Source organism: Brienomyrus brachyistius, chromosome 21 (assembly GCF_023856365.1).
Source record: "Brienomyrus brachyistius isolate T26 chromosome 21, BBRACH_0.4, whole genome shotgun sequence".
Classification (NCBI taxonomy): Eukaryota; Metazoa; Chordata; class Actinopteri; order Osteoglossiformes; family Mormyridae; genus Brienomyrus; species Brienomyrus brachyistius.
Window position 1 is genome coordinate 116,589 of NC_064553.1, and position 23,535 is coordinate 140,123.

Here is a 23,535-nt window from a genome sequence, read left to right on the forward strand (position 1 = left end):
GAGGAATTTTTGCTCTCTGGCAGGTATGGACCCCCCCAGGGAAGTGACCGTGACTTCAGTCACTGAGGACTCGGTAACAATATCCTGGACAGAGCCTCTTGCTCCTTTTGGTTATTACAAGATGTCTTACGAGTCGTCCAGAGGTACTGCGACTCCACAGCCTCTTATGTCGTTCATTCACTTCAGAAATTGAGGCACCATTCATGCTTCAAGTTGAACAATCCACAGACTGCATACATCCGAGGAAATGAAATAGTTTAGTACATTTTTGGTAATGATATATATGGTATAAATATTTTACAAGATTATAATTATACAACTGCAGACTGAACACTAATAACTACATTTGGGAAAGAGTCCGTGTGAATTTATTAAGGAGAAGCAAATACCACAGCCATGCATGTGGCGATAGTACTACCTCTGCCATGCATGTGGCGATAGCAATACCTCTGCCATGCATGTGGCGATAGCACTACCTCTGCCATGCATGTGGCGATAGCACTACCTCTGCCATGCATGTGGCGATAGCACTACCTCTGCCATGCATGTGGCGATAGCACTACCTCTGCCATGCATGTGGCGATAGTACTACCTCTGCCATGCATGTGGCGATAGTACTACCTCTGCCATGCATGTGGCGATAGCACTACCTCTGCCATGCATGTGGCGATAGCACTGCCTCTGCCATGCATGTGGCGATAGCACTGCCTCTGCCATGCATGTGGCGATAGCACTGCCTCTGCCATGCATGTGGTGATAGCACTGCCTCTGCCATGCATGTGGCGATAGTACTGCCTCTGCCATGCATGTGGTGATAGTACTGCCTCTGCCATGCATGTGGCGATAGTACTGCCTCTGCCATGCATGTGGCGATAGTACTACCTCTGCCATGCATGTGGCGATAGTACTACCTCTGCCATGCAAGTCATACAGCGACCTTTTACAAAAAAGTGTTTTTGTACATTTGCTATTTGGTGAAGGCAAACATGTCACTGTGGTTAACAGGAAGGGTGGACAATGTGCAGATTGATAGCAGTGTGACCAACTACACCCTGGACAGCCTGCACCCTGCGACAGAGTACGCGGTCAAGCTGAGCACGGTGCGCGGCGCCCAGGAGAGCGACACCGTCACTACCCGAGTCTTCACAGGTCTCATCTATCTGTCCAGCTGTCTGTCTGCTTGTATATCTGTGTGCTGATTGGTCAGTTTCCTATAATCATACATGTGTGACTCATGTTAATGTTTAAACATTGTGCATTTGTTTGTGCATATATACACACACACACACACACACTCCCGGTTTACATGCTTATTAGCATTCTGGCTAATTTTGGTTAGCATTTTCTGGTCTCCATCTCTCTCTCTCTCCATCTCTCCATCTCTCTCTCTCTCCCCATCTCTCCATCTCTCCCCTGCAGCTATGGATGTACCCCTGGATCTGATTGCCCTGAACATCACCCCTCAGGGGGCCCTCCTCAGGTGGACTCCTCCTCTCGCCAATGTAGATGTCTACATTCTAACCCTAACTTATAACCAAGGTATGTGGAATCATATTTTCTCAGCAGTTGTCAGGTCAATCAGGAGCACAGTGAGTCAATAATTCACTCATGGGTTATGATCAGGGTTTATTTCATATGCTGTCAAAATATAAATTATAATACCAGGGATTAGGTGCCAATATGCACTTTTATACTAATTGGCCTCTGCATATTCCAACTCCAAAATGTGCTAATTTTCGGCCGTAGAATGTTCTTCTTGCTGTGCTCCACCTGTGAAGTTCTTTCTGCAGCCGTAACATAGAAACTCCCAGCTACAGGAGCTCTAGAATACAATAAAAAGTCTTTGTAAATATAACAAGATAAACATCAGTACAGTAGAAGGACATATCGTGATGTTTTTGTGGCATGAAGAGATATTGAAGCAAAGCAGGAGGTACGACACAGAGAATTCAGGTAAAGCAGCGCTCAGAAAACAAAGTACAGCCTGAAACTGATTCATTGCTCTTTTATTTTTGTAAAGAACAGATCAGAACTTTAAACATGTATGTAGTTGATACTGTGACAGAAGCCTGTTGCTTGATTTGATCTCTGCGCCAATGTCTCCTGTTTGCTGTAGTGACTGCAGACACCATTGTGGTAGATGGCAGCAAACACGAGTACCTGCTGAGCAAACTCACCCCCAGCACCACCTACTCTGTCACCATCTATGCCACCAAGGGCCCTTTGACAAGTGGCACCATCATCACCAACTTTGCCACACGTATGTTCCGTCCATGCCTGCATAAAAAGTAATGGTCATGTATCTTTATTGCACTCTACTGAACATCTTAAACTGTGAGATTTTATTGCAGTTGCGCTCACATGCCAAAGCTCAGGAACAGCTAAAGGAAAGGAGCAGTGAAAGAAATCTCAGCACTGCAACTGACTTCAACCATTTAAAACAACTTCACATTTATGGCATTGAATGACTGAACATCCACATATATTTTATCTAAAAACATTAATAAATTAGTTTACCTTTATAGCAAATTTTCAACGTCAAACACATTGGCAGACCAAAGTGCTGCACAATGAAAGATAGATCAAAGATTGAACTATAAAAACAAATTGAAATAAAAAACAATTAAATCAAAACTCAGTATTCAGTGAACAAAAATACAGATGGATATTTTTTTACAAACTACTTTAAAACTGAAAGGATCCTGTGCTTGGCTAATTAGTTCAGTTCTTTGTACTTGATTTGTTTCCTTGATTGAATTATTCATCCAGCTGTTTCACATTAACATTAGTAACACATGATTATAGGAGACTGACCAATCAGCACACAGCAAGAACTCAGCGCTAAAGTGAAATCCAGGTGTTTTGTCATTGAAATGGTAGTTTTACAAACCCTGTCCTAGCTCACAGTGCCCCCCCGACATGGATCAGGTGGTCACCCTACCCTGGTCATCTAATTATACTTTATAATATTATAAATTATGCAATTCGGTGACTTTATTTATTAGACAGTATTTTCTTTGTAAAAGCTGTAAAAAGTTGGAGACCACTGCACTATATAATGGGAAAGCATGTTCATTAGGGCTGCATTATTGAGAGAGAGGTGTTGATCTTGGGGATTCATAACTGTTATTTACAGTTATTCTGGATTGCGTTGGCACATTTCATGAAACATACTTAACATTCTTACAACTATAACACCATTTCTCAAAACAGTTCATGCATACAGCAAAGCACTATGATTTAGCCGTAAAAGCCTGTAACTCACCCAAAACAATTATCCAATGTCTCAAAAGCAAATACTTTCACTGATGAATTAGTCAGTGCCACCAAAATGAGAAGTACAATCAGCGTTGTTTTAAACACGTGAGCCAAAAAGCTTAGATATAATGTGAGAATGTCAGTTTAAATATGCGTCTGAGCTGAACAACTCTGAATGATAGTCGGTTCTCACTTTCTCGTTGTCACTAACTGAACATTTTTCATTAGCAAACTGACACTTCATATCAAAGACACTAGTTTCAACATTGCAAAGCTCTACAAAAAGTCCTTGATTAGTGCTTGTACGTGTATGTGCGTGTGTTTGCATGTGTGTATGTGTGTGCAGTCGACTGCATAATGTTGTTCATTATAGAGTCTGACAGAGAGTTATCAGAGGCCTTTTGCAGATAGCAGTTGGTGCAGTTGTAGGAGACGTCTGCTGTGCAGATGGTGAAAAGAAACGCAGCAAAAACTGTTTCCTGTGGAGCTCCTGTACTACTGATGACACTGTTAAACACACAGTCCTGGTTCCTCACATACTGCAGTTGGTTGGTGAGATAGTCTAGGATTCGTGTGCTGATGTGGCAGTCCACACCTGTGTGCTCCATCTTGTCCCCCAGGATTGTGGGTAGGATGGTATTAAAAGCACTGGAGAAATCAAAGAACACGATTCTCACAGTGCTCCCGGCATTTTTCAGGTGAGAGAGGGACTAAAACATTTGGAGATTTGTATGAAGCAATGAGAAATGATATTCTGCTGTGCAGAAGTGACATTATGGTGTAGGGATTGCACTGGCTATTTTGCAGATGTTAATTGTCATTTGAAAAATGCTCCAAAGCAATCGAGAAAAACACATTGTAAAGCGTTCCCATGTTGTGAAGCAGACTGGCCAGCAAACCCTTCCTAACCCTACCTCAGTCAAACTTCTGATCTGTGCAGATTCGGTAAAGATATTTTATTATTAGATATTAAGCTGGCTTGAGTTTTCCCAGCACAATTTTTTATCCTCAAATCCCAAGTTAGACCAGTCTTTGCCTGGAATCTGTTATTCATGAGCCAAGCCCTGGACTACAACATTACTAAGGAGGAGCTTCATTCACAGCCATGGATGCGCCCTGGAACCTGACAGCCAGCGAGGTGAACCACCACAGTGCCCTCGTGTCCTGGGAGCCGCCACTTACGCCCATTGACAACTACATGCTAACCTACCGGGCGACTGACGGCGCACGCAAGGTGAGGGCGGCCGGGCGGGCGGTCGGCGCGACCAAGGTGAGGGCGGCCGGGCGGGCGGTCGGCGCGACCAAGGTGAGGGCGGCCGGGTGGCCGATGGCGCACGTAAGGTGAGGGCGGCCGGGCGGGCAGTCGGCGTAACCAAGATGAGGGCGGCCGGGCGGGCGGTCGGCGCGACCAAGGTGAGGGCGGCCGGGCGGGCGGGCGGCGCGACCAAGGTGAGGGCGGCCGGGCGGGCGGTCGGCGCGACCAAGGTGAGGGCGGGCGGGCGGGCGGGCGGCGCGACCAAGGTGAGGGCGGCCGGGCGGACGGTCGGCGCGACCAAGGTGAGGGCGGCCGGGCGGCCGGGCGGCGCGACCAAGGTGAGGGCGGCCGGGCGGCGCGACCAAGGTGAGGGCGGCCGGGCGGGCGGTCGGCGCGACCAAGGTGAGGGCGGCCGGGCGGGCGGTCGGCGCGACCAAGGTGAGGGCGGCCGGGCGGCCGGGCGGCGCGACCAAGGTGAGGGCGGCCGGGCGGCGCGACCAAGGTGAGGGCGGCCGGGCGGCGCGACCAAGGTGAGGGCGGCCGGGCGGCGCGACCAAGGTGAGGGCGGCCGGTCGGCCGGGCGGCGCGACCAAGGTGAGGGCGGCTGGGCGGCCGGGCGAACAGACGGTACATGCAAGGTGAGATTAGAAAGGACTAGAAGGGTTAGAGCGTTTCAGTATGTCAGTCTAACAGACTTACATTTACACTTAATATCTGAACGTCCTGCCCCAGGAGCTGATCTTAGATGCTGAGGACACCTGGATTCGCTTAGAGGGTCTCGCTGAAACGACAGAGTACATAGTGTGGCTGCAGGCAGCTCGCGGCATGGAAACCAGCGCCATTGTCTCCACCACCTTCACCACAGGTGCAGTAACACCAAGACAAAACCTTTTTTGAATATGACTTATCTGGTGTCACTCTAGATAAAATGTTACAAATGTTTCAAACTCCTTAAAATGAAGTCATTGTCTTGGTGTTGAATCAGCTTCCATTACATTACAGTACATTTATTAACTTAGCCGACTATATTCCAAAGCAAAGTACAAGTCAGGCAAACTTGATTCTGTAACACAAACAACCACAAAACCTCAGCTTATCACACCCTCACTGTTGACTCTGGATCTAGACAAGAACCCTGTCAGCACTCAGCTGCTCATCCTGCTAGTCCCAGATGTAGAAGGTTGAATTTCGGACTGTATTCTAAACCACTGAAATATTGGCAGCATATTTGTAAATCGAATCGGATTTCAGAAGCAGCATTACAGAACATGGAAACATTTGAATCAGCAGAATATCTTCCTTTTTGTGGTAATTTTCAGCAAAGTTAGTGTCTACAGGTTACAGTTTGATGACTTTTTCTGCGTCCTTCCCAGGCAACAGGCTGTTCAGCATGCCACAGAACTGTGCACAGCACCTGCTGAACGGGGAGTCCGTCAGTGGCCTTTATACCATCTACCTGAACCGGGATCCTGGACAGAGTGTGCAGGTTTACTGTGACATGACCACAGATGGAGGGGGCTGGATTGTGAGTATTCACACTCTGAGGATGGGAATGAGGGCGGGATGGTAGTGGGATAGGGGGCGGGGCTGAAGGCAGGATTGGGGGCGGGGCTGAAAGCAGGAATGAGGGCGGGGCTGAAGGCGGGGATGGTAGTGGGATAGGGGGCGGGGCTGAAGGCAGGATTGGGGGCGGGGCTGAAAGCAGGAATGAGGGCGGGGCTGAAGGCGGGGATGAGGGGGGGCAAAGGTGGGAATAGGGGGCTGAAGGCAGGAATGAAGGTGGGGCTGAAGGTGGGAATGAGGGCGAAGGCTGAAGGTGGGAATAGGGGGGCTGAAGGCAGGAATGAGGGCAGGGCTAAATAGCAGGAATATTGGGAATAGCAGGAATGAGGAAGCAAACTTGACCCACAGGTGCATCTCACAGCCCAGAAATGCCAACACCATCATGCAAACAGGCTTATAAGCATCACTTCTGCACTTTCCCACATTGTTACTGTTAACATAATGCAGATAAAAATGTGAGTTAGGAATCTGTGCCAGAAGGTTGCCGGTTTGAACCCTCTGGCCAAAAGGATAATCATGTCACTGTCTGCCAATTGGGCCCATGAGATGCTTTGGGTGCTGTAAGTGTGCCTGAGCCTGTGTTTCTCTCAGGGTGAGAGTAGCGGGATACCTGTAGTTCTGTCTGTTCTCTGATGTCATCTAAAAAGCATAACATGGATTGGATGGATCTGTTTTGCTGATTCTATAACATCTCCATTGCAAGGTTGTCCAGCGGCGTCAGAATGGCCTGACCGACTTCTCTCGAAAGTGGAGTGATTACAGAAGTGGTTTTGGGAACTTGGAAGATGAGTTCTGGCTGGGTAATACAGCATGTAGTGAAAGGAGAACTCATGCTACAACATGCCATCACAGTTTCATTAAAATTAAAATGCTGTCATTACTGTTTTTTTCCAGCTGCATATCACTTCTGCTATCAGAACCTTTGATCAGGCTCCAGTGGGAAATATACTGAACCGAATGCTAAACACACAGAATGCATGTGTACCCCTCAGTTTAGTTTGTTTTAAAAATTTATCTCCATTCCCCTGTATGTAGTCATGTTCAGTGATTTTTAGTTTTACATCTCTAGTGTTGTCTTTCAAATCAGGTCTGGAGAACATCCACAAGATCACATCGCAGGGCCACTACGAGCTCAGGATTGACATGAAGGATGGGCAGGAATCAGTGTACGCCAACTACGACAGGTTTTCCATTGGGGACTCCAGAAACCAGTACAAGCTACGCATCGGAGAGTACAATGGCACTGCAGGTCAGTGTGCCCTTTGTGTATCTGTCTTTAAGGAGAGTACAATGACACTGCAGGTCAGTGTGCCCTTTGTGTATCTGTCATTAAGGAGAGTACAATGGCACTGCAGGTCAGTGTGCCCTTTGTGTATCTGTCATTAAGGAGAGTACAATGGCACTGCAGGTCAGTGTGCCCTTTGTGTATCTGTCTTTAATTAGAGTACAATGGCACTGCAGGTCAGTGTGCCCTTTGTATATCTGTCATTAAGGAGAGTACAATGGCACTGCAGGTCAGTGTGCCCTTTGTGTATCTGTCTTTAATTAGAGTACAATGGCACTGCAGGTCAGTGTGCCCTTTGTGTATCTGTCATTAAGGAGAGTACAATGGCACTGCAGGTCAGTGTGCCCTTTGTGTATCTGTCATTAAGGAGAGTACAATGGCACTGCAGGTCAGTGTGCCCTTTGTGTATCTGTCATTAAGGAGAGTACAATGGCACTGCAGGTCAGTGTGCCCTTTGTGTATCTGTCATTAAGGAGAGTACAATGGCACTGCAGGTCAGTGTGCCCTTTGTGTATCTGTCATTAAGGAGAGTACAATGGCACTGCAGGTCAGCGCGCCCTTTGTGTATCTGTCTTTAATTAGAGTACAATGGCACTGCAGCTGAAAGACAGCTGGGGCTTGTGTGTGGGGCTGGGATAGCTGGAAAACAAGCAGGGCAGTGGGGCCCGAGGACCGACTTTGAGAACCACTGGGTTAAGCCAAAGTCAAATGAACTGTATCTGTTGTGCTTCAATTACTATATTTTTATTATTATTTATTTTTGCTTTAAAATGTGTGAACTATTTGGGGCACCCCAGTACACTCGCAGAGGACTCAGCTCTACCTGTCATTGACTCATTTTGCCTGCAGGGGATTCCCTAGGCTACCACCAGGGCCGTCCCTTCTCCACTAAGGACAGAGACAATGATGTTGCTGTCACCAACTGTGCTCTGTCCTACAAAGGGGCCTGGTGGTATAAGAACTGCCACCGAGCCAACCTGAATGGCAAATACGGCGAGTCCAGGCACAGCCAGGTAAGGCCATTGCAGGTTATTGTCTTTGGGGTGCCATTCCCATTGGTGTATGGGGTGGCGGAGGTGCGGAGCATTGCCTTGGCTGCACCGAATGCAGCTGGCAGGTCACCACTCTCTGCTTTCCTGACCTGCTTAATAACGTCTGACTCCTGACTGATCAGGAGGAGCAGAGTAAATGCAGATGTGAGGTCTGGATAATCATCAGAGCACTAAGGAAATGCAGATTGTTCAGCAGAATTTCTCTAATACAGAGACATCACAGATATCGCTCAGCATCTCTCAGTAGATGTTAGACAGGCACCGTTGGCAAACTTAGTGTTACGGATCCGACACGAAAGCAGGCAAAGGGAGCCGTGGATACAAAAAAAAGGGTTTTATATGCAGGGGAACACACGTAACGTTAATGACAGGACTGGGGAAACCTACTCTGACATGGATTTAAATACACTAAACTAATCAGAAAAAACACAAAACCGGTAAACACGGGGGATCCACACGGGGCAGATGTGGGGGCGTGGCACTGGGGAGGAGCAGACGAGCAGGTCATGACACTTAGAACACACATTGACAATTTCTGCTTTTATATCCGTAAGTGATGAGACAGAACTAAACAGGCAGCAGAACATGTGTCGCGGCTTCTGCTTAACCAGAAAAACCCCATTTTAATGTCTTGGACTCTTATCTTGATTCTTAGTTTTCTGTTTGCTCAGTTGAAATATCCAACCTATATATCTTGTGGGAGTAACCTAGGCAGGGTATCTCCTCGTTACACTAATCTTGACCAAGCTTCTACATCAGCTTGCTTTCATTTTTCATGATGCATGTATTTTTGACATTTGTACATGTCTTTGAGCATTTTAATAAACTGTTCATTTGAAAAGGCATGACAAGACCAAGAAAGATGGTATTCTTTTTGTATTCATTTGGGGACATCCCGTGATGTACCCACTGGTATGATGCTTTAATCCTGTGTATGGTGGTACTGGTATGATGCTTTAATGCAGGGGGTTCAATTCTTTGTCTCCAGGGCATCAACTGGTTCCACTGGAAGGGCCATGAGTTCTCCATTCCATTTGTGGAGATGAAGATTCGACCTTTCAACTACCGCAGCATAAGTGGAAAGAGGAAGCGGTCGACTGCACTATAACCCACTCCTCCCTCACTAAGACATTCCTATTTTAGGAAAAGGCGAGATGGAGGCATGTCAGTTATGTAATTAGGGAGAGATGATTGTCCTATGAACATCCTGAAGACAGGGGGTGCAGCAGGTGCTTGTCACACTGCTTTATTCTTCAGCTGCATTGCAGTGGTGTGGAAGGACAGCCAGTGAGTGTCTATACGTACCCAGGTGCTGCTTAGAGCCAGGCCCACGTCACTTCTTCTCTTCTATCGAGAATTTTAACAAAGCAGTATGCACCCTAAAATGACTGACATTTCTATTTTTGTAACAAAAATACTCTACCCAGTCCTGCTGTTTTTCCATGTTAATGCTACTACTTTTATGTTAATGTTACTTGCCTGTTAACCATGTGCTATCCCTGACTGGAATTAGATTTGCAGGGATGGGAAAAGACCTGGGAATTGCTTGATAATTATTGGCATGCGATATCACTCTTCTGTACTTACCAACACAGTAACAAATGCAAATTATGATGAGGTCTTCTTTATAAATAGATTTTGAATTAATGTGTTGAAACAACATTTGAAAAGATATTTCAAAAACATTACCCAAGTGCATCCCGATAAAATGAAGACACTGTAAAAATATAAATATCTCACACACAGTGTCGTGAGGAGCTGATTTCAGCATGAACCAGCCCCAGAAACAGATTCAGTGACCATTTCATTAATTGATACTGATGCATCTAATGAACACTGGAATCTCAAAGTACTTTGGGCTAAAGGTAACAGCAAGTTTTCTTTCATCCTCTAGAATTGATCATTTTAAGCTTTTCTTTTGTGATGTCCTTAAAGATGCCACCTTCTCGTTACTTTTGTTATTTTTCTAATTACTTATCTGCTTTGGCTTCACAGCTTTTTAAGGAAGTGGCTTTTAACGCAAAGACATCCAAACACAATGCTTCTATGAAAAAGTCAACACCTTGGGTAATTAATGTAAAATAATTTCCTTTAGTGCTGAGCGATAAAGAACAAAATGTAGTCTTCTGCACTAACCTAATATTATGTAATAACTTATGTGAGTCCTATATATATTACTGTTGTAGTAATATAGGTCGTTCAGGTAATATTTATATCCATTAGACGGTGACTGTGGGCCTGGAGTCTTCACAGGCCATGAGGTGGTGGACATCCTGGATGAGATGCCAGTCCACACCAGGGTACACGCAATATGGGTGATTACAGTTACAAGTTCACTGAAGAACAGCAAACCTGCACAGACACTGGGAGAACATACAAACTGCATACACACAGCATCAGAAGCAGCATTTGAACCCATGTCCCTGCAGGTGCGAGGTTACAGTGCTAAATATGTGATCGGAATCCATCCAGCCATCTTCCACCTGCTTGTCCTTGTTCGGGTCACGGGGCGTGGAGTCCATCCCAGGCAGCACAGTGCAAATCCTTTGCATGACCCTACACTACTACACCTCTGGGGTTTATTGGATAATCTAATATATCTTTATTTACTCAATTATTAGTGTCATAATGTTAATTTATTGTAACTGAAATTAAATCAATAATGGTATTCTAGGAGGATGTGAAGAAAATCGGTAATGACAATGAAAATCATGATGAAAATGAAAGGAAATTAGTAAAGTGCCACAAGGCATAGATTAAGCATTTTCATATTAATGTATGTTCCAGTCACACTAACCAGAATATGTGTTTAGTTGGATGGATGGATGGATGGATGGATGGATGGATGGATGGATGGATGGGTGGCTGGATGGATGGATGGATGGATGGGTGGCTGGGTGGATGGGTGGCTGGATGGATGGATGGATGGGTCATATTTCATATGAATGGTTCATTTCAAAATGAATATCAAACCACACCTCACCACTCCTGACTGAGAACTTTTTCTGGTCATGGTAGACTTCACATTATTTCACATTATTTTTACTATTTATTTAAAAAAATCAAGAGAATGTGAAATTCACAGAGCTCTGCTGTTTTCATAGTTGTACATGAAAATATTAATATCTTTCCTAGGGCCCCGTTAACATTAATGATTTATGCTGTAATATTTGTGTTTATAACATTATGATCTATTTAAGAATACATTTTCTGCAGATATGCTTCCCAGACTCTTGAGATTTCTGCAATTGTCCTGTTGATTGTTTTGCCAAAATGTACGGATTGGTTGAAAACCTGCTGCCATAGAAAGTGTGTGATACCTGATGTTGTACTGACACATGTTTATGTTAATGTACTGGTATGTTTCTTGAGCAAGTTCTGATCATATGACCATGTCAAAATCTGCCAGAAGCAATATGAAAAGTGAGCACCATCAGACCCACTGTCTCACGTCATACAAATGGTTGTACCTAGAAAATATTTGAAGGGTATTTCAAAATCATCATTTATTAGCACCAAAAACAAAACTGGACGTCCTGAAACCCAGGCTGTGCAGGTTAACAAAGCACTGCTCTATACAGGCAAGGAGAACAGCACTGTCTCCTCATTAACTGTCACAGGGAGCAGAGCTCTCAGGATGCAGGACAGACGTTCTGTTTGTGCACAATATACACCAGCTTTTACCAACAGTGCAATAACAGTACGTCTCCCTCTCACAATGACCTCTACATAATGATGGTAACTAATAATACAATATTAACTGTCAACTTCTTAATCTATGACGTACTAACCCTGTATGTCTGATATCTGCATATTTTTTATTTGCAATGTGCACGGTAACACTTCAGTTTTAGCTCTCATCTATATCTATAATGCGTTACAGATACCTTCATGTTGCATTATAATGACTGGTATAAGAATTAATAAAGCATACAGTGTCATCTATTGACAGTCATAAAGCATTATAGTGTTGATTATAATACTTCATAAGCTCCAGTAAAGCTCACATATATAATGCACTATAGATACCCTTATAATGATCGATATAAGCATTAAGGATGCTTTGTGCTACATAATTAAGGTATCTAAAGCGCATTATAGATGAAAAATTCATAATGTATTTGTAATGCATAACAGACATGTCTATAATGTATTATGCCTTTTTATAAATATTTATAACCATGTTTATAATGCCTTATAAAAGCATTACAATGTGTCATGAATGTGTTCATAGATTCTTATAGACATGCATAGAAAGTGTTACCACATGCACAATGTTTGTGTAAAGCGTCGATCCAGGCTTGCAGGCAGTGGTTTATTTTATTTATTGGCACGAGTACAGACTGTATTGCTTTAATCTTTATTGTTTCTTTATTTGTTTTGTTCAACTGATGTTGACTCCCTGTCCTTGCCAACCAAAACACTGTAAACATCTCGCTGTTTTTTTTATCCATGTTTTAAACTTATGAGGAGCTGAAGAAAAGCAACCAAATGGATCCAGGACTGAGAGCATGGACAGAGATGGGAGCCCTGCTTTGTGGCCGTCCTGCAGGCACTGTGTCTGTAAGGTCTCTGACGACAGGCATGATGTCAGCACTTGTGGCATAACTGATATTAATGTTAACCATCAGATTAGCTGAGCTGTAGATTAGCACCTGTATTTTATGGCTCTTTTTAAAATACATTTTCTACATATTAATAAAATGTTCATATTGATGAAGTGCCTTCTCTGTGTTTTTGTCATGTTCCAATTAAGTCATATTTCTGCATCCAAGTACAGGCCTGCAGGCAGCCTGGAGCCGAGGATGCTCAGGGACACCCTGGATGGATACCTGTCCACTATAGGAGATGCACAATGGACAATGTAAATGTGCCAGGTCACCCAGCCATTGGTGCAGTTCTGTCCTAACTCCTATATAACCCTTGGGTGAGAATCAAACATCGAACTCCCCAACTATGGGCAACACTGCCATCCATGGAGCTACCACACCACCCAACTCCAACATTCATTCAATATAAAAAATGTAAAATATGTATATACACACATCTAAGGAAAAGTTAAAAGACCACGCTATATTTTAAACAAATCTGGATTTTTAAATCCTGGTTTGATCATGGATCTGCGGGCGGAAGGCTACGTTGAGCTGAAGCATGTTTCCAGGTTCAAAATTTCTAAGACAACAGTACATAAGGACAAGGTGAAGCAGGAGACACTGGGAATGACCAGAAACCAGCCAGGGAGAGGGCAGAAGCGCCTTTCTAATGCCAGGGATGACCGTCAACTTATTCGATAGTTTCTCAAGAATTGGTGGATGATCTCAAGTGACCTGCAAATAGAATGGGAAACATTAAGTGCAGGAGTGAAGAGCACTGCTAGGACAGTGTGTATCAGGCTCCTAGAAGCAGGACTGAAGTTCCATAAAGCAAGGAAGGAGCCCTTCAGTAATGAGAAAGAGGGAAGAACCAGGCTACAGTTTGCAAAAAAAAAAAAAATACATATACATCACATATTATTATTATTATTGTGTTACTCATATCCTTAGTCCGACATCCACATATCATGTGTAATGACAAAGTATGTCTGAATAAGTTTACATGTGTTTAAAGCATGCGGGAGGGGTATTTTAAGGTTAACAACCTCTGTGTGTGTGTGTGTGTGTGTGTGTGTGTGTGTGTGTGTGTATGTGTGTGTGTGTGTGTGTGTGTGTGTGTGTGTGTGTGCATGGGAGGAGCGAGACAGGCATATGGGGGAGAGAGAAGAGTTTGCGGTTGGCATGACAGCAAGTGTCACTGGTTCGGGTGTTTTTGTTATCATTTGTGTGGCATAAGCTGTGGCCAACAACAGGAAAATAAATAGCTCATTTTTGGCCACTTGCCTTTTCATTTTCATAACAGAGATAATTACTATATATAAACAGACAGATATTACACACGGGTGTTGATTTTTAACATGTAACCAACAGATAGTTCCTGCTGCCTAATAACAGTTTTATATTATGCGCACTAATTTCACTCAACATTCCAAATATATTCACAATGTGTGACTTTTTACTCCTATATAAGCAATTATTTGTACCAGCATAATTTTCCTTGGTTTTCAAAACACAAGCGCCTGTCTGTTCTCAGTTCCTCTGGTAAATTAGCCCTTATGTACGTGGGACTTTCAGGAAACACTATTATACACAAACATGCACACATAGACACACACACACGCACATATACATGTACATACAAACCCAGGTGTGTGGACTTTTCAGCCAATCAGTCCTCTAATTAGTAGTTAGTACTTGTGTGTACATTTATATACATTTGAATTTTAGCTGTGATTAATCTAGATTAATGTGGATTAAATTGTATGATGAATTTGTGCGTTTGTGGCTGTGTGTGTGTCTGTATGTGTGTTCATTTGACATTGATGACGTATTTAAGAATGTATACAAGGTGTGGTGACCTGCTCGTTCAGTCCTCCTCTGTGCCACGCCCCCTGATCAACCGCATGTGATTTCCTGATTGTTCTCAGCTGTTCTGTCTTTCCGTCATTCAGTTCTGTATATTTTTAGTCCGCGTGCTAGTCTGTCTCCCCAGATCTGGCATTAGTTTAGATCTTGCAGCTCCATGTCCGATTTGCATCTCGTCGCCAGGTTGGAGTGTTCACCCCGTCAATAATCCCTGTCTGCTTACAATTGTGGATCCCTTCGCCTACTTGTTTTCATCGGATGTGACACAAGGAAAGTTATTAATGCTTTGAACTGGTAAAACAAACATTATTAGTCCTAAATAACCACATTGTACCAGCTCACCATTAAGAGCATGAACACTGCTTCTACAATGAACTCCTACCATAAATGGGAATCAGCTCTCACCAGCACATTTTCAGTTTTCATAAATCCCTCCCCGTGTTTTCGTGAGCTCTGAGCTGCCACATTTTATACGGCTGACTCAGTGCTTTGTTTGCTTTTGTACTGGTTAGCAACGGTAGTTGCTATTTTTGGCTACTTGTCAGCCTCTTGCCAAGTTAAATACTGCAATGAAGTTTCCATTCACAGACAGAGGGCCACTATGTGTCAGATTCAGGGCTGTGAGAAAAGGCTGCCCTTCTCCGCCAGCCAACCTGCTGAGTTTCCCTCCACTCAGTCTTTGAAAGGAGACTCAGTGGCTCTTTTGGCCAAATTGTGGGCACCCATTTCTAATAAAATGTGTGATTTTGCGAGCGAGTTTTCAGAAGTGTACTTGTAAGATATGGTTCTATTAGCACACTAAAGGTCCTCGTACTTTTTAGCTGAGTGCAGTGCGTGAAGCTGAGGCTGATGGAAAGACTCTTACAGATTGACGCAGCTCAGTGATCTACAGTTACCTTCCATGCCTTGGTGACTCTTTCCATTCCAGTACATTTCCAGTACAGGGCCACTCATTCAGCCCCTATGCAAACTCATATCTACTGTCTTTGCAGAAGGAAAACCGCTCCTTCTGATTTTCAGTAGTACATGCTTCAGATTTCATAAGGCTGTATGAGAAAACGACAAAGGAGAGCACAGAGGATGCCAGGAGACCCTAGCTAATGTAATGGTGATGCTAACAGAGTATAAAATGAATTTGAACTCTCACTATTAAAAAGACATTTTCATCTCATATGTTGGGTTAGCTGCTGACCCAAGACCAAGTATATACTGTATATGTCTTCATACATCTAGCGAAGATGGTTCTTCTAGGAGTTCTTGTCTTTCTGGGTTCACTCAAAGTTGCTTGTGACCCATAACTGTCATCACAGATGATTTTATATGATAAAAAAAAAATTCAGTTCAATACCAGAAGAGGTGAACGTTTTCATTACTAGAAAACCTGACTGTACTGCAGACGACTGACAAAAGAGAAGAAGGTAAAAGCAGCTTACTGTGTGTGTATCAATGAAAGATGGAGTACACATTCTTATATTCTAATTTCACAGTTTTAGTTTGAACTTAGTGTTTTTTCCATGCGACACTTGTTAAGACTAGTTGGATAAAAGGATAAAAGTGCAGTCAGACTGCAAACCTTCCTAGGAAGGATTTGTAACAGACATTACATGCATGTATGTAATTATAGGGTTTTATTACATGTATTACAGCTTCACTTATTTAATGGCTATTTTGCTCATCTATTGTGTTTTTTGCTTCTCTTCTCTTGCTCAGTCTCTCTTTCTGTTTGTCACTTGCTCATACCACACCCAACTGCTTCCTTACAGGAAGCCTGTTACTCTGACATCACAGGGAGCCTGCGAGCATAAACCAGCCACAAGAATGCAGCATGCAGGCAAGGCGGCGCAAGCTCAGACAGAAGACAGGAAAAGGAGGAGAGCGAGAGAGAGGAGCCATGGTTAAGCAGCTGAAACTTACCTCTGGTGAAGACGTAGATTAGAGGGAAAGTAGGACACAGCTCAGAGGCACTATGAAAGGACTGAATGTATGCAGATCCCAGTAAAAAGGCAAAAAGCCCAACCTGAAAACCTGAAGTAGCTTCATCGTGGTAAGACTCCATCCTTGAACTAAAGCAATTGTAGTGATGCTGCAATCTCATGCTTATAATTGCTGTGTGTTGACTAGCTGGACAAAATCATGCCTTAGCTAAGCTGTTACTTTGATCCAACTTTGCGTGGAATCACTCAACTTAAGTGACTGCAACAGGTTTACGCGTGAGTTATGCTGCTTGGCTATAATATGTCAGAACAAACCTCTTAAAAAACCTCTTAACCTACTGTTAGCACTATATGGAAATTTCTATACTCCAGCAGTGAGATATGAAGCATTTATACATTTCTGGTAATGGCTGTGTGGCTCTTTTTAGCATTTCAGCACTTGAGACAGCCGTTTTAAGAATTCATAAATAAGAAGCTTACAGAAATAAAACAATCTCACATTCTCATATCCAGGAGCACAAAAGGCCAGTGATAGCCTGAAAGCCATTTGCTAAGAAATGATTATATCAAGCTATATAGATAAAGTAAATATTACATTGAAAAAACAACAAAATGTAGTTATATAGATCAAGATCATCACTATGAGATTACTGCACACAAACTGCCATAATTTACTCACTGTTGTAAAATAGTTCATCCATCCATCCATCCATCTTCTCACCTCTTATCCTGGTCATGGTTATCAGCTAGGCATAGAAATCTGACAAAACATGGCATAGTAACTTCAACCCATTAGAGATTAAATGATTGAAAACGTTTATATTTGACTGATTCATAATTCATTTTTAAAACTATTTTAAAAACAGAACTTCCACAACAAATTTGGCAAATGAGTGGAAAATGTTTGCACAGCGTACATGAATTTTGCATGTAAATATGAATGAGCAGCTGTAAATACATCGACAGACGGAGGATACAATAGCATTGCTGCATCCAGCTTAGCTACAAAAAGAAGTATCTTCGTGCCAACATGGTTTATCAAGCCCTCACCTAACTGTGAATGTTCTGACTACATTACCTCCCTCTGAGGTTTTCACAAACCCAGTACAGTAAGATGCCTATTCAGTGAAGGAATCATTCCAGATAAAAGACTTGGTTATAGAGCTGTGAAAACCTTATGAATCCAGATGTGCGGAAGTTTCAGTTCTAGTTATAAATTGTGGGCCATCAGGATTAATCTACAATTAAACTTCCATTCTCCAGTGTTTAGGATGATGATTGCACCTGCTTACTGTCGCCTGAAGATACATTAAATCACATTTCTAAGCGAGGCTGTGTAGATTAACTGGTTAGGGATCTAAGGCCATGCCTGCAATGCGGTGAGGTCAAATCCCATGACTAGCACAGCATCACCCTCGGGCCCCTGAGCGAGGCCCCTAAGCCCCAGCTCCAGGTTGCTGCACGCTGGATGACCCAGACCCAGTATCACTATTCTCTTTTATATAGCCCCAGTTGCTCCAGGGATTTTCTCTGAATGTCTGCTACAGTGGGGGCGGTGTGGTGGTGCAGTGGTTAGCACTGTTGCCTCACACCTCTGGGACCCGGGTTCAAGTCTCTGCCTGGGTCACATGTGTGTGGAGTTTGCATGTTCTCCCCATGTCGTTGTGGGGTTTCCTCCGGGTACTCCAGTTTCCCCCCACAGCCCAAAAACATGCTGAGGCTCATTGGAGTTACTCAATTGCCCGTAGGTGTGTATGTGTGAATGTCTGGTGTGTGAGTGTGCCCTGCGATGGGCTGGCCCCCCATCCTGGGTTGTTCCCTGCCTCGTGCCCATTGCTTCCAGGATAGGCTCCGGACCCCCCGCGACCCAGTAGGATAAGCGGTTTGGAAAATGGATGGATGGATGGATGGATGTCTGCTACAGTGCAGACTGTCCTTGAGTTACAACCTATGTGACACGACAATTCAAACATATGGCCAGCGTTTAAAAAAAAAAAAAAAAGGAAAAATTAATTTTGGGAGGCCACTACACTAGCTAGTGCCCGCTGAGCACTGCTCAATAGCTGCCACAGGACATAACCGCACTGTATGGCACTGCTATGTGAATCAGTGCCCACTGAGAATTCTTCATTAGCTGCCGCAGGACAGAACTGCACTCTATGGCAGTGCTATACTAGCCAGTGCCCGCTGAGCACTGCTCAATAGCTGCCGCAGGACAGAACTGCACTCTATGGCAGTGCTACACTAGCCAGTGCCCGCTGAGCACTGCTCAATAGCTGCCGCAGGACAGAACTGCACTCTATGGCAGTGCTACAGTCATAAGTAATTTTTTACGTATCATTAAATATGTTTTCAGGACGTTGTAAATATTTACCATATGGAATGAAAGAGATAATCTTAAAATTATTGAAGCTTTTGTTATAGCTTAACATACTGGTCCCTGTGAGTCATTTTAGAATCATCACAGTTATGATCTTTGTCTGATAAACTTAAAATCCTAAACCTTAGACAACCTCTGCTGTCAACTAACTGCAGTTTCCTGTGGTCGTAATACAGGAAGCACAGAGCAGGAAGTGAATCTTGTGAATGTTGTTTCACACATGGGTTATGCAAACAATGCAACATGCACTTCACTTATTTGGTGCTGGACACCATGAAGACAGTCAAACAAGTCAAAGCAATAGTCACCGGATGTAATTTTCTTTTCTTTTTTTTGTATTCTAACTTCTTATTTTCTTTAAAGGCTTTGTTTTTAAATTCAGTAAAGTCACTTGTTCTGTGAGTTTTCTGAAAATTGAACACCAGCTACCGTGCCTTTATCAGAGAAGATTTTCTCTGTCTCTGTAAATCCCCTACATCTTCTCTGATGGGAAATCACATGATCAGCCAGTGGTTGTTTTAAATGATGCTTGTGCACATGCTTGAATACTTTGGATCGTTAGTCTAATAGTTACATACATGTTTTTAATCTATGGCCCCTTAACTAGTTAGTCTGAACTAAGAGCTCTGAACTTTTTCTCCATTCTATAAGCAAGCAGAAAGACTGTATACACATTTAACAATAAATGGTTTAATAAACTACACTAATGAAGAAAAAGGTCACAGATGTAAAACTTCTATATGTTATTCTTTCTCCTTCACAGCTATGATTTATTGGAGATTTTCCAAGATCTACATCAGACGGCCGATTGGAAGTAGTTTGGAGAGATGATCATTTCACAGAGCAATCCTTGATGAAAAGTGTGTGTCAAAATATCAAAGTAAAGCCAACCATTAACAAAGCGCTGGTTTTCAAAACTATGGATGTCAAAAACAAGGAGTCCTATCAATTTCCTTGCTGAGCTACAGCTGCCCTACATATGATTTTGCCACCTAATAGGAGTTACTTTTGTAGCAACAAAGCAACAATACATGCAAGTTGAATAAAAAAACAGAACCACCAAGAGACACAGGGGTGTCTGCTGTACGTTCAGATCGACAACAGTCTTCTCAGAATGTCCTTATTTTAAAGTTCTTGGCTTTGAGCTGATGATATTGACTCCACATTCTGCTTAGAGGAACTGCAGTACATGCAGAGAGAAACTGTACAGAGAGCAAAACCCAGACATTAACACAAAGTCATGAGTGAGACTATTCTTCAGTTTTTCACAGGCTTTTGGAACATCACCTCCATCAAACATGACCAAGGCGTCTACAACACTGTGTGCCTCGCCATTCTTCTCTCCCTGCCGGCGCTGGTCCTTCTCACCTCGCTGGTGATCTGCTGTCATTGCTGTTGCTGTCAAAAGGACAAAGCTGGCAGATGCTGCCGCTCCAGGAACCACACAGGCAGCTCCAAAGCTGATGCAAAGAAGAAGAAGAAGACCGCCAAGGATGAAGACCTTTGGATCTCAGTGAAGACTGAACCAATAGCTTCTGAAAGAATGGCACTCACAGTAGTTTAATGGGCGCATGCGTGCACACACACACACACACACACACACACAATTCACACATTTAAAATCCATGTAAACAGAGTGGAAGTGAATGGGCATAATCTTAGAACTGAGAACTTTTATTATAAATAAAAATGAGTCCCTGTAAGCCTTTTTAACAATCTGACTCTCATTTTTGTGTGTATGGAAGTGGGTGCCTAAAATGGTACCATCCTTGATTGACTGACTCACATGGATTCCTGAGAGAATGATTATCTACTAGTATGTTAAAAGGGAAGATTCTGCACTCGATTCACATTAAAAGGAATGTTTATGTTTGTAGCACTAAAGTTGAAATTAAGCAATGCAAAATATCTCTTTGCTATACTCAGTTTTTACTTGCTCGTCAATATAAATGCAAAAAGTAAAATATACTCTGTGTTTGCTTCTTTCTGTTATATTTAATTTTTGTTTGACACAATGTTATAAAACGGAAATTCTGGATTTTTCATTTACTGGTTTTTCCCAGCTTGGCATTAATCTTAAATGCAGCCTGAAATAGTTTCCTGCATTGTGAACTGTTCATTGTACAGCTGATAGACAGGCGACATGTTTTCCACAAACTAAGGAACCTGAACCCATTTACATCAGCACTTGTCTGTAGTGCAATTTGACTTTTTGTTCCATTATTCAATGTGCTTTCACAAATACAACATGCTAAACATGCCACTGGACATCCATCCATCCTCTACTGCTTTTCCAGGTTGGGTTGTGGGGGCAGCAGTCTAAACAGGGAAACCCAGACTTCCCTCTCCCCGGCAACTTTGTCGAGCTCCTCTGGGGGAATCCTGAGGCGTTCCCAAGCCAGCTGAGAGACGTAGTCTCTCCAGCGTGTCCTGGGTCTTCCCTGGAGCCTCCTCCCAGTGGGACATGCCAGGATCACCTCACCAGGGAGGCGTCCAGGAGGCATCCTGACCAGATGCCCGAGCCACCTCATCTGGCACCTCTCAACGCGGAAAAGCAGCGGCTCTACTCTGAGTCCCTCCCGAATGACCGAGCTCCTCACCCTATCTCTAAGGGAGAGCCCAGCCACCCTGCGGAGGAGCAGCGGCTCTACTCTGAGTCCCTCCCGAATGACCGAGCTCCTCACCCTATCTCTAAGGAAGAGTCCAGCCACCCTGCGGAGGAGCAGCGGCTCTACTCTGAGTTCCTCCCGAATGACCGAGCTCCTCACCCTATCTCTAAGGAAGAGTCCAGCCACCCTGCGGAGGAAACTCATTTCGGCCGCTTGTATTCACCACTGGATATTGCCCTCACAAATTCCAGGGAAGTACCATGTCTTTTAGTCAGAATTATCAGTATTTAATCATTGAAAATGTTTGTCATATATTCAATGGATTTGGTCTGTATAAGAAATGTTCCTCTTTTAATTTATGTATGTCTGTACCGAGCAATTGTACAACTGGCCTGATGCCATGAGTTTCATTGATGAGTGTAAGCAGCTGGATTGCTATGAGGCATCCTTCATTTTAGAACTCAATCACTGATATCTCATATAATTCAGTTAATTATTCATTAATATAGTCAGTGACTCATCACTGCAGTTCAGGAAAGAGTCACTGCAGTTAATGACTCATCACTGCAGGTAATGCTTGGTTTGTTCTGTTGTCACTGCAGTTAATAGTTACATATAATATCTCATCTCAGGTACGTACAGTGACTGATTAAGACCAGCCCAGGCATGAATGTAAGGCCATTTAATAATGACTGAATAGTCCAATTGATATGAAGAAAAGAAGCTTTTCACATGGTACATGGACAATATGCTGAAGACCTGTTTATCGGCCCATTGAACTGATAGTCATTGCAGAAGAGATGGTCAGTGTTACATTATGATGTATTTATGCAGTATGTAGTAGTTCTGAATGAGAAATACACACACATATGTGTGTGTGTGTAATAATTGTAATGAGGCCTGTAAGCCCAGATATAAATACAATATGTATATAATTGTGACTGTTGATTTTTTTATTAAATATATTTTACGTCAAAAAAAAATTAAGAATGGTCTTTGAAATTGTCTCAATTTGTATGAATGAATTTGGCCATCTGTCATGGAAGGAATCTGTTTCCTTAAGAGTGACCACCCTGAAGAAGGCCAATGGAAAGAATGGGCCAGTGAAAGTCAGAGTGATTGTGATGTGTCACTGTTTGAGCAGGTCGTTCATCAAACTTTATTTAACAAAAACACTTTATGAAGTGAGATAGTTATGTAACCGGACCTCACAGAACTCATTCTGCCTGTACCACAGTTTGAAGGATATTTATGTTGGTCCACTTTACTATTTTTCATCTAATACTAGAATATTTTTCCTTTAATCATGTTATGTATGGAACTCAATCTCAGTGCCATCCAAGGAGACAAGGCAGCTTTTCTTGGGTCCTAGTTTACAGTATACCCTAACTGAAGATAGGGGTTCGATATAATATCCCATGACTGCATCACATTCATCACACTACGGTCATTAGAAGGGCCCACTGCATCATGGAAGACAGTCTCCACCCCCGTCAGAGCTACATCACACTCCTACCACCAGGAAGATGCTATTGGAGTATAAAATCAAGACTTTAAAACAGTTTCCACCCACAGGCCATTACGTCAAGCCACCACCCAGCAGTAGTTCCAATAAGATATGCTGCCATCTATAGGTGGACCTTGGCAGTATTCCTCCAAGCCTCCAATAGTCTGATTATATTACATTTTGCCTCACCTGATGCTGTCACTCAAGCAAAATCACTTAGGTACTGCAGCAAAG

General features: G+C 43.3%; 2 protein-coding genes across 2 annotated transcripts in view; both read left to right on the top strand.

The window, feature by feature from the left end:
• Nucleotides 1-13,133, top strand: part of tnr (tenascin R (restrictin, janusin)) — a 70,627-nt gene extending 57,494 nt beyond the window's left edge. Inside the window, exons 12-22 of the mRNA XM_048989572.1 lie at nt 24-143; nt 1,006-1,149; nt 1,420-1,539; nt 2,117-2,260; nt 4,362-4,492; nt 5,246-5,378; nt 5,887-6,038; nt 6,780-6,876; nt 7,164-7,325; nt 8,211-8,374; nt 9,402-13,133. Of these exons, the coding sequence (XP_048845529.1) occupies nt 24-143; nt 1,006-1,149; nt 1,420-1,539; nt 2,117-2,260; nt 4,362-4,492; nt 5,246-5,378; nt 5,887-6,038; nt 6,780-6,876; nt 7,164-7,325; nt 8,211-8,374; nt 9,402-9,521 (1,487 nt within the window). The 3' untranslated portion in view covers nt 9,522-13,133. The remainder of the gene's footprint in view (nt 1-23; nt 144-1,005; nt 1,150-1,419; nt 1,540-2,116; nt 2,261-4,361; nt 4,493-5,245; nt 5,379-5,886; nt 6,039-6,779; nt 6,877-7,163; nt 7,326-8,210; nt 8,375-9,401) is intronic.
• A 3,545-nt stretch (nt 13,134-16,678) lies between these two features.
• LOC125716812 (uncharacterized protein KIAA0040) lies at nt 16,679-21,825 on the top strand. Its single transcript, XM_048989573.1, has 2 exons — nt 16,679-16,915; nt 19,949-21,825. Exon 2 carries the CDS (start codon nt 20,426-20,428, stop codon nt 20,747-20,749), a length of 324 nt encoding a protein of 107 aa, XP_048845530.1. The 5' UTR covers nt 16,679-16,915; nt 19,949-20,425; the 3' UTR covers nt 20,750-21,825.
• The last annotated feature ends 1,710 nt before the right edge of the window (nt 21,826-23,535 follow it).

Excerpts from the sequence above, each read along its gene's own strand:
- LOC125716812 (XM_048989573.1), top strand. The coding sequence starts at position 20,426 with ATGAGTGAGACTATTCTTCAGTTTTTCACAGGCTTTTGGAACATCACC.